At 36.1% G+C, this 15727-nt stretch overlaps 1 protein-coding gene across 2 annotated transcripts in view; it reads right to left on the reverse strand.

Moving 5' to 3' along the window:
- LOC120327266 (motile sperm domain-containing protein 2-like) overlaps nt 1-13442 on the reverse strand; it is a 34301-nt gene extending 20859 nt beyond the window's left edge. For both annotated transcript variants that reach the window (XM_078119756.1, XM_078119757.1), the window contains exons 1-5: nt 13272-13442; nt 12259-12426; nt 5191-5277; nt 4085-4169; nt 848-972 (exon numbers count right to left, since the gene is read on the reverse strand). In XM_078119756.1, the coding sequence (XP_077975882.1) occupies nt 848-972; nt 4085-4169; nt 5191-5277; nt 12259-12426; nt 13272-13353 (547 nt within the window). In that variant the 5' untranslated portion in view covers nt 13354-13442. The remainder of the gene's footprint in view (nt 1-847; nt 973-4084; nt 4170-5190; nt 5278-12258; nt 12427-13271) is intronic.
- Nucleotides 13443-15727: the final 2285 nt, after the last annotated feature.

Raw genomic sequence — 15727 nt, forward strand, 5'->3', positions numbered from 1 at the left:
AAGAATTTTCATCATTCAAAAATCATAAGATCTTGAAAAAATCACGAACATTTAGATCATTTTCACAAATTTAAAATAGTGCAGCCTCCATCAAAAACTAAAATTTGCTGACTAAAATTAATCCAATTTTACGAACTACAACAATAAAATTTGCAAAAAAATTGGATTTTTTTATTCGACTTGCAATTACTTCAATTTCCGTTTAATACAAGATTTGCAATTTTTAGTTCTTCCGCAAATTTAAAAAATAATATGGTTTTAACCACAAACTCAAATTAAAAATGCACTCATCCCGTGAAATTGAGAAAATTATCCATTACATAAATAAAAAAATTGATAAAAATCTACAAAGTATAGTCTGATGTGTGACTAATGGATTTAAATTGCTGCAAGGCGAGTGAAATATTGAAATATTTTGCCGAAAATGATATTTTGGGATCATATATCATCCATCATTTTATAATGAGGCTGCAAATTGTGGCTACCAATAAAAATATAGGCTACTATGGTTCTGGACGAGGCTCTTTGCAAGCATTTACCGATATATAAGCGTCTTTCTGAGTATTATAAAGCAAAATCGGGCTGAAATGAAAGAAGAGTTGACATTGCCTTTACTCTTTAGGCTCACATGTTCACACAAACTATAAAAGCATAAACTGCCCATTATTTATCATAAAATTGAGTTTTATTTATAAATAGCAATTTTTCCGTGCAATGCAATGTGAGTTTTTCCTGATAATTTGCAGCAAAAGCAAAACCTCAGACAACCTCTGTCAAGACGTGATATAAGTTATCTTATCATCCTTTATCTCCCCAAACAACAACCAAACTTAAATAAAAATCTTACCTAATAAATCAGGAAAATATGACGTAAACGAGTCGATAATGAATCGAATTAATCCAAGGTCAACGTTACCCATCGCAGTTTTGTTCGTGTCGAGAATGAAGGTAACATGCTGGCCAGGTTCGTACCTGAAAGTGTTGAAAAGAAAAATTTGAAAAAAAAGAAAATTTTGGTACAGTGTATCCTAACTGCAGATCCACAGAAATATGCTAAGCCGGAGTGTGTAACCTTTAACACAGGAAGGTCAGATTCGAAAAACTGGGTGAAACACCAAGGCGCACAATTTTTCCTTGTGGGCAGCATTTTTCACACCCCTGACCAAGTCTATAACACAATTTTTTTTGAACCAGTCAATAGTGTGAAAACTCTCCTACACGTTTTAGAGCAGGGGTGTGCAACCTTTTAATACAGGAGGGAAAGATACATATAACTGGGCGAAACTGCACCATAATTTAACATAGGCTTTCTAGGTGCTCCCGAAGTATGCGAACCAAGATGGCGGACATCGGAACGTAACATGGGTAACAGGTTAGGGTTAGGCGATAATTTTTTTCCAATTTTCCTTATTTTAGTCCTATTATCAGTTCGAAGACTAGCCAAGAGCCTCCCGTAGTATTTATACCTAAAATTATGGTCTAACCCTAACCTAGTACACATATTACATTCCGATGTCCGCCATCTTGGTTCGCATACTTCGGAAGCCCCGCTTTCTAATAGTTGCTGGCACAAAAAATTCAGTTATTGATCTTATGACATGTGTTGTTTGCTTCGCACAAGCTATCTGTTAAGCAGCGGTTCTCAACCGGGGGCCCTCAGGCCCCTAAGGGGGCCACAGAGGAGTTGGAGGGGGGCCACAAGGATGGGCTGAAATCTGAATTTACTTTTCACTTTAAAAGAAATCTCAGTTTTTCCAGTTTGCTGCTCAACAAGGTTATTTCACAGGGTGTTTTCGCTCTCTTTTGTGCAAATTGTTTTAACATAATGAGATTTGGAATCTATCAATGAAAATAACCCTATTAATACCTCTGGAATATTAAAGTGGAGACCATGAGTGCTAAAAGCCTCCAAAAGGGGCCACGAGTCATAAAAGGTTGAGAACCACTGTGTTAAGGCATTGTAAAGTTATAGGCATATATATAATAAATTGGACTCGGGCATAGGCTTCACAATACAAAGGGATTGGAATTACTCGCACGTACCAAATTAAATTAAAATACATTCGAAATTATTATTTTCGAATATGAAATTTCGAATAAGAAATCAATTATAACCGGGCAGTTCACCACACATTATATGTCCACAGATTGCCGTGCTATTCATCAAAATTATTTGCCAAAAAGCGGGAAAAAGTATGAATTATTTTCCCAATAAATCAACTTGTTTTTCCGACTTGTGACAATTAATTGGGTTGGGTATCATAACAATTTTGACATTAAATAATTTTCATGTAATGAAAATGAATGTGTAAATTAGAAGCCTTATATGGAAATAGCAGCAAAGTCCACCACGCAACCGTGCAAATGTGTCGCAACATTATGCGTGACAAAGCATATTGATATTCGAATACATTCGAATACTCGATTCGTTTTGGGCAACCCTGGTATCAGCTATTGTGGTCTGGATCAGAAGTGGGTAATTACTTTTCTGAGTGGACCATTTACAGATAATGGACTGATTACTGGGCCGGAGGGTCAAAACTCGGTGCTCCCGAAGTATGCGAACCAAGATGGCAGACATCGGAACGTAACATGGGTAACAGGTTAGGGTTAGGCGATAATTTTTTTCCAATTTTCCTTATTTTAGTCCTATTATCAGTTCGAAGACTAGCCAAGAGCCTTCCGTAGTATTCATACCTAAAATTATGGCCTAACCCTAACCTAGTACACATATTACATTCCGATGTCCGCCATCTTGGTTCGCATACTTCGGGAGCCCCCAAAACTCAATATGACAAATTGGGAATAAAAACAGTTAATCTACAACAGCTAGGCTAACGTTATTAGAAGCACAATGTAACAATCCGGGCCATTATGAAATTATTTCAAAGGAAATTTATATCCAAAAAAACGGGGCTCCCGAAGTATGCGAACCAAGATGGCGGACATCGGAATGTAATATGTGTACTAGGTTAGGGTTAGGCCATAATTTTAGGTATAAATACTACGGGAGGCTCTTGGCTAGACTTCGAACTGATAATAGGACTAAAATAGGGAAAATTGAAAAGAAATTATCGCCTAACCCTAACCTGTTACCCATGTTACGTTCCGATGTCCGCAATCTTGGTTCGCATACTTCGGGAGCACCAAAAAAACTATAGTTTTAATTTCAGCAAAAAAAGGGTCGGATAAATATCTTCCATGGGCCCGACCCAGCCCACAGACTGTAATTTGCCCAACCTTGGTCTAGACCGAATGAGACATTGTTTCCTAAACAGGGAAAAATTCAATCCGAGATATAAATTGGCTTTGTAATTGCTGCATCTTTATTAATATACTTTATAGTTAGTTCTTCACAGTTATAGAATTAGTTCTCAGTGAAAGCAGTTTTCCAGTCACATGATTTCTAGGAAGTAGTGATCAATAATGCACACAGAGATATAAATAAATAATATTCTTATTGTTATGGTGTCTGTACATTTAGTTTTAACGAAATTCAACAGTCATTAATACAATTAAAAATTATTTCAAAATCATAATTATTTTAGCATAATAATAATAGCATGTCTTTTCAGGATTTATTCATTTCAAATTTCAAATTATTTCTACGCATAAATTCAAAAATGTTACGTACGAAAGCACAACATACATGAATCACCATTATAAATATGTAAGCAGGAAGCCAGAAATGTGTAATATTTCAAATGTCCTAGATTGGCTTGCTTAATTTTTTTTCGAACTGGAAATGCAGCGTTGTGCTGAACTCCCGAAGTAAACACAAATTCTTTGTTCTGTATAGTTTTGTACTTTGACATACTTATACAAATAAAATTCGTAATTCGGTAGTATGTGTACCAGGTTAGGGTTAGGCCATAATTTTATTCTAATTTACCCCTTTTTAGTATACATAAATATCCAAACTAAGGCGGGCGAGATCGAATCTAACATATATTTTTATCTTCAATTAGCTTCACGCCCCCTTAAATAATTGTCTGCGCTCTTCTTGTTGTGTGCGCCCACCGTTTGAGAACCACTGATCTTGACCCCATATGAACCCCGGTGAAGGTGAATCCCCCTCCCTTACCTCTGCAATCTTTCCAGCCAGAACATTAACAGCTGCCGAATCTGATCTTTTTCATCCTTATTTTGCATTCTTCCGATCAAGCACACTAAAGACAATTTATTATTAGAAAGACACAAAATAACTGACATTAGCTACGTTATTTCAAATGGGCCGCAGAACTTGGTTACTGGGCCGAACACTCAAATCTCAATATGCAAAACTATGAATAAAAAAACAGTTTATCTATATAACAGTTAGTCCAACAGTTACAGGCTAATGTTTCTATAATAATAAGAAGCACAATGTAACAATTCGGGTCTTATGACTGAATTTTCATCGATATTTTCAACTTAAATTCATATCCAAAAAAACAAACAATATTTTCAGCAAAAAAGTGGGTCGGATGAAACGAGCAGAGGGGAACATTTCAAAAAGGTCACTGTCTTTCTAGTTTGGCTTTTCTTATCTAATTAAAAGCTAAATAAAAATAAAAATGACTGAAATTTACAATTCTTTATTTTGGATATTATTTTTTGAATAAAACATACTTTCGCCTCATACTATATGTTATTTGTAGCTTATTGTTAGCTACCGGTAGTTATTTTTCAAGTGGGTGTGAGACTTGACAAATTCCAAAAAGGGGGCGTGGCTTAAAAAGTTTGAAAACCACTATTTGTCGAATCCATATTACAACAACCGATTTTTCAGAACAAAATTGGAATTGTCAAGTTTTCAGGGAAGTGAGATCTATTTGCGCGGCGGTGTGGCTCAACGGGCTAAGCCTAAGCGTTAGGAATACGCTCGCCACCGCACCTCTAATTACTCTGCGTGGGTTCGCAAGTTCGAATCCCATGCAGGGATGGTTATGTGCGAGAGGATTGCTGGACTCCTCGCCGTCGTTGGGTGGTTCACGTAACCGCTGGTCGGTTACGGCTTTCTCCACCACCAAGTCCATGCCTCCGAAAACAAACAATACAGTAAAAACTAATCCCATACCCGACTTGGAATGGTAACCGGACGAGAGGCCGTGGTTCGCCATATGGATAAGCCGTCTTATCGGCTTTCCTCTCCCCCGGTATAAATATGTAAATCCTTAAATCCTTAAGATATAACACTATTGTACTTACTGACTCTATGTCCTTCCAGGTCTCTTCCATAAACGTAAATTATTCCCTTTTCCATGTATTTCTGTCCGATACTTTCAACGGAGATATCTGAATGAATTGAACATAGAATTTATTTATTTATCTTAAAAGAGGAAAGCTGATAAGATGACTTAATCACAAGGCAAACCACAGCGTAATTTTTTCAGAGTCCTACAGGGCCTGACATTATACCCAAAATGTCGCTGTTTTTTCAATTATTATATTCATTTTTAATATATTTCTGCCAACTAGTGTTTTTTCAGATAACCGAGACTGATTAGTTTTATCAATTACAGATGGATGAGCATGAACAATGATGTCATCAGTTATAGATAACTGATCATGTTATATGACCTTTGGTACAACATAACACCCTCAAGAATGAACATTTAGGAACACTGTTATATGATATTTGGTACAATATAACACCCACAAGGAACACTGTTATATGACATTTGGTACAACATAACACCCACAAGAATGAACATTTAGGAACACTGTTATATGATATTTGGTACAATATAACACCCACAAGGAACACTGTTATATGACATTTGGTACAATATAACACCCACAAGCAGTGTTCACTATTAGCGCACTTTTTTGCGAAAATTGCGAAGCACTTTCGCAACTTTTTTTAGGGACTGCGAAATAGCACTTTTTTCCGATTTTGAAGAGAAATAGCACTTTTTTTCGATTTTGAATGGAATAAAAATTCAAAGTTGACAAATGTTTTTGTGTGCGTATTAAGTTGACAATTAAGTAACATACTAGTACTTTTGTAACTCAATTCTGCATATCATAACGATATTTACCGGAATTCTAACCTATGTGGTGAAGACATGGAAGATAAAGCTTTTGCATTAATGGCAAAATTCTTGTTTATAATATGATTATTATACAAGCACACCGATTCGGCTTCGACCGCGAAAACGCTCGGCGGCGTCTTTGAAACCAGATGTCCGAATGCAAGGCAGTGCGTTTCTCTAAACGAGAGTGGTCATGTGACTGTCAATGACATCGATGAATTGTGACCAAAGTACACGATTTTCTAGTACTGGTTTGACAGGTCTGTGTTCTCTTCTTAGTGAATTTACTGGAGCCATTCAGAAATTTCTGATACTCGACACGACATTGTTTAGTAATGGAATGTAAACTTGGGCCATTGTTTGTTAAATTAGAAGAAACTTTTAGCAACATCTCACAGATTTGCAAAATCGCCAAATTGACAAAATACATACGTCGTATTAACATTTAACATCCATTTTATTGTAACCACGAATGTTAAAAGCAAATGGCGTTTCGCGGAATTTTGCGATATTCAGTATTAGCTAGTCTAGTCATTCACGATAAATCAAACTCAGACCAGGGTCAAAAATCAATCTAAACTATTTCCTCATTAATATGCGAGTAGGGGTGGGCAAAATCGAATATTTTTTCGAACTGAATATTTTTAACGAATGAGGAATATTTTTTATGCACAGCAGGAGTCTGGAACGTCGGTCGAAAAATTAGCAAGGAAGCCTTTTCTACTGGTTAATTTCGTTATAATAGCTAATTGTTTTTGTCACCGCAATCGTTTTGGCACTATATCCTGGGTTTGGCAATCCAGGCTTACGCGTGCGTTCACATCGGCAACAGCTGTTAAGGGCATCAACGACAAATTTCAAAACCAAAATAAACATTTGCGTTGACTTGATATTACCTATCAACGTTTGTAAATTTACTGTCCCAATTTCAAGCGAATGGTATTATTATTATCGATGCCGGAATGCAAATATTTAATACGATAATTAACTTTTATAATTTTTTTATGGTGTCTGTATTAATTTACAGATAAACCTCGCAAATCTGAGATTGTGCCAATCCTGAATGTTGATTTAAAATTGTGATTAAATAATTCGGCAATAAAGGCATTTCTGCGTGGCCATAAGACTTTAATAATAAGATGACTCTAATAAACAGCACTTCTTTAAGGATATTTTACATATGCGACCAATGATAAAAACATTGGGCTCGAGTGCTCTGGTGCCTAATCAGGCGCTAATTGCAACTAATTCAACTCAAGTTTCAACGACTTTTTTCGTCTTCACGATATGTTATCTTTTTTTATTCGGTATTGATAATGATAAATAAAAAATGTGTAATTGTTGATTGCAATTCCGGAAAACGAACGAATTTAACCGCGGTTAACCGCGCATTGGAAAGCAAAACACAATTTATTAACATTACTTTACAATGAGTTACGGGTAAGAATTAACCAGACGGCTATCGCTAACATGTAGAAACAATAAATTTGAAACGATTTTGTATAAAGCGTGTCAACATCGTTTTTGTAAATTTAGAAACGTCGATAAGTAAGACAAGTAAATAATGTATTTTATGAAACTTTCATGAGATATTGGTGAGAAATATTATTTTGACCATGTCGAAATGCCATTATTGCCGATTTATTCACGTGTTTAGTTACTATCAGTGTTTTAACCCAAAGCTGAGTTACGTAAATACTTAACACTGAGTACTCAAGAGATAACCAATTTGCGGAGTTTTTCAATTATTATTTAATACGAAAGTAACACAGACACGATCTAAAATTAAAAGCATAGAAATGTCAACTATCTGCTTCACAAATATCGCATCCCGGGGTCAGTAATAATATTATTGTTCGCTTAAACTCGGGACAGTAATTTACGAACTGATACAAATCCTACACAGAAGATAAAAATCAGAACAAAATCAATTTTCGTTGTGAATGCGCTCATTAATAGTTGTCTTTAAAATCTTCGCCGATGTGAATTCACAATTCTATCCGAAATATAAAAACCAAACTACGATGTCCGCCGTTACGTGAGAATTAATATTTGCTAGTGAATAAAAACATGCTTTAATATAGTTTAACAACACGATCGCAGCGACAAAAAATTTACTGCAGCCTTCGATTATGGCAAAATTATGAAATAATCATTGAATGACAATAAAAATTTAACTTCATTAACAATAATTTTCAAGTAATAGTTTCACATTTTCATGATTTTGATCGTCGCTACATGCGAGCGTGTTTTTGTACATATAAACCATGATGACACTACTGACATCTGCGAGTTATAGATCTCTCCAAATTTAATTTTCGCGATTTTTAATGTTTCATTTCTAGATGCGGATGCCCGCAGACTACGGATAAATGGTCGATGTTTAAAAATAGGACTTCGGACCGTTGGGCAAAGAAAGGCGGGCTACACGTAACTGCGAAATTTCGCCGTGAACGACCTTACATTTTAGTTATAAACGCATTACGTCGTCGCGAATTGCAGTTTTGGTTGTTACAAATGTTACAATTTTATTTACGGAATTTGCAAATTCACCATTTTGATAATCACGCCCTAATTATTGGTGCAAAAATACTCAAAATATCACGAATTTAATCATTTCCGATGTTCCTAGGCGCAATTCATGACGGCGACAGTGTGCGTTATTGGTGCAAAAATACTCAAAATATCACGAATTTAATCATTTCCGATGTTCCTAGGCGCAATTCATGACGGCGACAGTGTGCGTTGTTACATCGAAATTCACGATTGATTTTACGTTATACTCTTGTTCACGATTTCAACACTCCACCCGCCATGCATGGCTGAGTGAGAGGTTCACATTTTCGAAACATTACTTGGCCAAGGATGGGAGGGATCACTAACGAGCTAATTGAAAGCACATTAAAAGGATTATGAATTGTCATTTTTTTCTGGTTATAGCCTGTACATGTTATACCATATGTGGGCTCTCGGAACGTCAATTTAACTTTTAATTTTCGACAATCAATTGTATGTGCGGCTCCTACATGAAACGGCTAATTCATGCTGCCAATATACGGAGTTTGAAATCTGGGATATTTATTTCGAATAGTCTTTTTATTTTGACTCTTCTAAAATTAGGAAGCTTTGTTGGTACCTCTTTTGACGCAAAGTATGAAATTGAAACGATACGAATATTTTGCCCAGTCCTATAGGCGAGGTTATGATATTAAGGCAGAGAATATTTGTAAGCATATCACTGGATGGAAATATTTTGCACCAAGACTGTTTGCAGAAGTTGATTTATCGAATACACGGAAAGTATTTATTTATCATCTCACTTGCGAACATCGGGGTTTGGGCGGAATTATACGATTATGTTGTTGTTCTTGAATAATAACTTTTTCGATGAATGTTTATTTTACTTTTGTGTATTAATTATGATATGTTGAGTTTTCGTTTATTTCAAATTCGAAATTGTCCGGAATACTCAAACAGGTGTAATAAGTGTTGATAGTATAGTGTAATCGAGTAACCAACTTAGAAGTCTTTAGAGATGTCTAATGAACTTGATGTGTTACGGGTGTCGTAACCCCCGTTTTTTTTTTTATCAAATTTGATTGTTCTACCTTCCGCTTATAAAACAACATCGTTATACGGTCATCTAAGGTAACTCTCGCGACCAAATCTTTCTGTTCTGTATGGCATCACCTTAGCGCCATTTACTACCGACTGAATTTTAATTGTGATTTATGATAAGTTATTTTCTGTTTGTTGGGGCTGATAACGTGGCTAATTTCTTTATAAACATTTTTAATATGTTTAATTTTAAAATTTAATTTTTTTTTAAATATGTTCCTTACGTCTCTGCTATAATTGACAAGCGATAGCACAAGATTCAGCAACAAATGATAAGCAAAGCTATTTTATAATCATGGGTTGCTTAATAGAGATTTGCTAATTATGGCAGGATATAAAGAACATGGCCTGAAATATATAATTAACAGAACGATGTTTATTTTTCAGTCGACGAAAACCCTTAATAATAACGATTGCCGGAATCGCGAAAAAAATGAATACGGATTTTCGATTGTGATCAGATGACTGAGAGGGCACATGTTTTTTTCTCTGTTCAAAGCAGATATAAAACAATACCATGTTGCCGAAAAGCGGTTACGTGTTATCTTTCTTTAGCCAATCAAAATAGTGGTAATGGTATATACAAGAGGTTTCTAAACTTTACAAACTCGGAACGCAATTATTATTAAAATTACAAGTAATGGTGCATGGAAAAACGAATTTGATTTTATTGAAATTGAAACGCACACACATAAGAGTTTTACATTTCATGCACAACTAACCGATGCTACATGTGAGATTTGTGCACATGAACGATTATATATCGCGATTATTTATGTGAGAATGTGTACTTCTCTTTCAACTTTAATTTCCAGGATTTCGACGTTCATGTGGTCGACTAAAAAAGATTTATCAAATGAATTGGTATTTCGTGTCACACTCAAAATTTTTTGGGAACCACTATCATGTCATTCGTTTATTTTTTACATTCATGTTTTTTTCAAGAATCACCCTGTTGTATTTCCTGTACCTTCGCAAAGGAAAACTCTTTGGTGTCATCATTACTATTAGTGTAATTGAAAGTGGCGTTGAGATGCGAATATTTCATACTAGGTCTGCAGCATTAGAGACAGCGTCATTTATAAATGCTGGAAGTACATGGCATTTCTAAAAAAAATTGCAAATATATGATGTTTTCTACCCGATTTGAACTAACTGGCACGCAAACCAATGCAAGTCGATATTTGGAAATTACACGTCTTAGCGTAATCCGTGAGACAGCATAATATAAATTAGGCCAAGCTAGCTCATGAAAGGGATTTCAAAGTGATCTTGCATAATATTTCGGAAAAAAAATCTTCGATAGAAAGTAGGTCACTCTATCTATAAAAACAGCGGTACTTTCATGGTGATCTTGCGTTATTTCCCAAAGAAAAACTGGCCGGAGAAACATGACGTTAACCAATCTCTTAAAAGGGAAGAGGGCGGACTACTTTCAAGCATATTCTTTCGGACGAGGAAGCGTGTTATACTAAAGCGATATTGGTGATGGGGATGTCATTTTGCCCGGGTTTTGTACAAATGATCCCCCTCCCTAGCTATGGCCGGTAGTAACTAATATCTGCATGTATCAATCGGTGTCTGTTGGGATGGAAGAAACAAGTTTGCAAGGCTTGTCTGTTCAGGCGGGAGTGCGCTTCGTTACTGACGTTGGTGGTTGATTGCACGAAACTTTTATTCCTGACAAGTGTGCTTATGAGGTGTCCTTTGATGAATTCGCTTGTTTTTAACAAGAGTTTTAACGAAACTCGTTAACGGAAAGACTTCAATTCACAATATTAACGGAAGGAGCGCTTTTTCGAGTATCTATGCTGTTTGAAATGAGTTTAAACGAAAACTAGGGCACCTAACTAGTTAAAATCAGAAAAAGCACTTTCGCACTTTTTTTTTCGACTGCGAAGCACTTTCGCACTCATAATTTCCTTAGAGTTAACACTGCCCACAAGGAACACTGTTATATGACATTTGGTACAACATAACACCCACAAGAATGAACATTTAGGAACACTGTTATATGATATTTGGTACAATATAACACCCACAAGGAACACTGTTACATGACATTTGGTACAATATAACACCAACAAGGAACACTGTTATATGACATTTGGTACAACACCCCAAAAGTTAACACTTAGGAACACTGTTATATGACATTTGGTACAACATAACACCCACAAGAATGAACATTTAGGAACACTGTTATATGACATTTGGTACAACATAACACCCACAGGAATGAACATTTAGGAACACTGTTATATGACATTTGGTACAACACCCAAAAGTTAACACTTAGGAACACTGTTATATGACATTTGGTAGAACATAACACCCACGAGAATTAACACTTAGGGACACTGTTATATGACATTTGGTAGAACATAACACCCACGAGAATTAACACTTAGGGACACTGTTATATGACATCTGGTAGAACATAACACCCACAAGAATTAACACTCAGGAACACTGTTATATGACATCTAGTATGACATAACACCCACAAGAATTAACACTTAGGAACATTGTTATATGACATTTGGTACAACATAAGTATAACACCCACAAGAATTACCACTTGGGAACACTGACATACGACATTTGGTACAACCCAACGTACCTCTCATTCCATTTTCTTTTCGCCACTCGAGGCATGATGCTGCTAATTCAACTGCGTCATCAATAACCTCTTTTTTCCAATGAAGGAACGAGAGTGCAAACAAGTCATCGTTATGAATCCGCATCACATCGTGTTCGTCAAATTTGGCGAGTCGGGCAGAAGGAGGATCTGTACAATTATTAAAATGTGAGAGAAAACCTAGGGGCTCCGCGAGCTATTAATTTACTTATTAAAATACTGACTTGGATAGTTTCGTAACTGTCCAAAGAAGCAACAACGGCAATGTTGAAATTCGAAAAAAATAACAAATACATCCAAATACAATTTATTTTGGGACGTCGTAAATAACATTTAACATGTCCTTTTAACAGGCTCCATAACACCAAAAGTTTGAGAACCCGTGCTCTAGACCAGTGGTTTTCAGCCTTTTTGGTGGCGCAGAACCCTAATGCAACATTCCAAAGACTCGAGCAACCCCCGATGTGAAAGTTGTGGGTGGGATTATGAAAGCAAGCATAATACTGGCGTAACAAAATAACAGGAACAAAAGAAAACTAGAAAAAGTCCGTTTTTTTAACAATGGAATTTTCAAGACTGTTCCATTTCTGAGTAAGTGTACGCAAACTTTCTCTGAGAAACTCCAGGATGGCGGACACCAGAACGTAGTATGTGTACCCAGTTAGGGTTAGGCAATAAATTCAGGTACAAATACTACGGAAGTCACTTGGCTAGTCCCTGAATTCCTAATCGAACTAAAATAAAAAAAATTGGAATAAAATTATGGTCTAATCCTAACCAGGTACAAATACTACTGGAGTCACATGGCCAGCCCTCAAATCGAACTAACATAAGGAAAATTGGAATAAAATTGTGGCCTAACCCTAACCAGGTACATATACTACGTTCCGGTGTCTGCAATCTTGGTTCACATACTTCTGGAGTGCCGAAAATTTTATTAACAACAAATCGCTAAAAAAATACACACAAGAGTAAAACAATACAAGAAAAATTACCAACAAATTTCTTGTTAAACTTCTCTCTCAACTCTGCGATCATTTTCGAGTCATCATTCCCGCCCGATGCAGCTGTCGCCATAATTTTTGTCGATATTAGATTGCTATTTGGTTGTATTATAATGAAATTTCTAACTTGAATAAATATAAATAAAGCCTTTGGCAAACATTTGAAGAAAAAAAATAAACAGTACCTTAGGTGCTATAGGAACATGAAATTGGCGATAAGCAAAAAATTAGAATTGAAAAAAGGAAAAATTGTCAAAAATAACAAAATATTGAGAATTCAGGTAATATAATCAGGGTTATAATGCAATATGTGTATATTATTAAGAATCACTGTTATTGTTGAATATTGTTTATTACAATATTGTTTCATTTTATTCAATAAAAAGAAAATTGAATAAATCTCGGGTATGATATTAGTTGCCAAGTTATTTGTTCCAGATGCATGGATTTGATGGTGGAAGTAGCAAACAGCCCTACGTTTAGCACAATGCACGAGTCTAGTGTAGTTTCGTACCTAAAGTACTTGTGGGGTAGTGGGCGTAGCATAACATTTTTTGCATATGTCAATCCTAACCCCCACCTGACTATATCATGCACTTAAGGTACGAAACGACATACGGTAAGACCCCAATGCACAACACCGCTTTTTATCAGAATATTTGGTTCAATAAAACAAACACTCTTTTTTGTCTCTGAAACGAGGGTGCTTGCCACAACGACAAATGCATCAGATTGCACCAGGCTTGTCTCGATAATAATAAAAATTAGTCATGCATGTCACATAACCAAAATTGCGGGTTTTTTTGCGGAAAACTCACAAATGCTAACAGTATACATTTCTCTTCTGTAAATCAAGAATATTTTCCCAAATAATCCAATGGTTTTTAGATTGTGCTTCCTTTTAGTTTATTGTGCCAAGCTGGTTTGTCGATTTGGAAGCCCATACTGTCTCGTAAAGGGGGGGTTTGTAAATACTGTTATAATTGATGTCTTTCACTGTGGGGGCTTTTTATACTGTACTGTTGGACGCTAAAAACCATTGTCAGCAACAGGGTGGTAAGCTGGGAGTTCTCAACCTTCTCCCTGTTTGTTCTTTAATCCTTGTCGCACTGGCGGAGTAAATGCAGTACAGCACACTATACAGATCCAGCGACATTGTCTCGTTTCAGAGAAACCCATTTTACCGATGATCAGACACCCCTCCTTTGGGAGACGTCTGGACATTGTTGTCCCTCAATATCGTTAATAATACAGTATAATGAAGTTGCGCAAAATACTACAAAAAAGCGCAATTTAATAATGTCATCATTGAATTCCTCAGGAAAAAAGAATCCGATTTACCAGAGGAAAAAAAATTTTACCGTGGCATTCGAGAGTTTTTAGCAAAAAAGGCAAGTTTGGTCAAATGACAGCCGCGATTAATTTAGATTATTATTGTGACAAGCATGGCGCGATATGAAGCATATGACGTGGTGCCAGACGCCCCTTGTTGGTGAGACACATCTGCACATAGAGGGTTTGTTTTATTGAGCAAAATGGAGGGAAATTCTTGGAATTTGAACAGTGTGCCGTACTGAAATGATCCCCATCAACTACGCATACCGTACTGCAGTACTGGTACAGTCTAGTACAAGAGTCCATAATCAGCATAACAGACGATAAAATAATAAATAAAAGCAAATGAATAAAAAGTGATTACCGATACCTGGATACCGTATAATTTAGGTGACGACAGACGCTAGTCTAGCTACCTTATTACAGTATTATAGCCTATTGCATAATAATACCACTAGCCTACCTGAATGAAATTCTTGTATTCTATCGTCTGTTATGCTGATTATGGCGTCGAAATAAACTTATATAAAAAAAGTTTTGAGCGCTGCAATCCACTATTTTGTCATATGTTTTTAAACTAACCATTCATGGATGAAAACCACTGTTTTAAGTATAAGTATATTTCGACCCCATAATCAGCATAACAGGCGATATGATAAAAATAAATAAAATCTAGAAATCAAGTCCAAACCTAGGTGAGTGAATATGTTCCCCTTCTTCTTGCAGTCTTGGCAAAACCTTCAATCATATATAGAGACATTCTGTACCGGTACAGATATTTTTACCAATCATTTTATTGTTATGCTGATTATGGAGTCGAAATAAACTTATACTCATACTTATATACTTCCCATGAGCAGCGACGCGCTCAACCTGGGCCGCAACCAAGACGCGAGTGCAAAGTCTGAAGAGCAAACAATAAAAACAACCGAAGCACCGAAAGTAGGCGTTGCGTAATCGCCTTCACGGTTCAATAGCATTGAGGTGTACAGTATATCAGGGCTTCCCAAACTTCTGAGCTGGCGGCCCTTTTGAAATATGAAATTTGTTCGCGGCCCCTGTTCACGTTAAAATAATGCTAAACATTTCGAAATATTTTATTGACACAGTCA

This window comes from Styela clava, chromosome 14 (genome assembly GCF_964204865.1).
Source record: "Styela clava chromosome 14, kaStyClav1.hap1.2, whole genome shotgun sequence".
Classification (NCBI taxonomy): Eukaryota; Metazoa; Chordata; class Ascidiacea; order Stolidobranchia; family Styelidae; genus Styela; species Styela clava.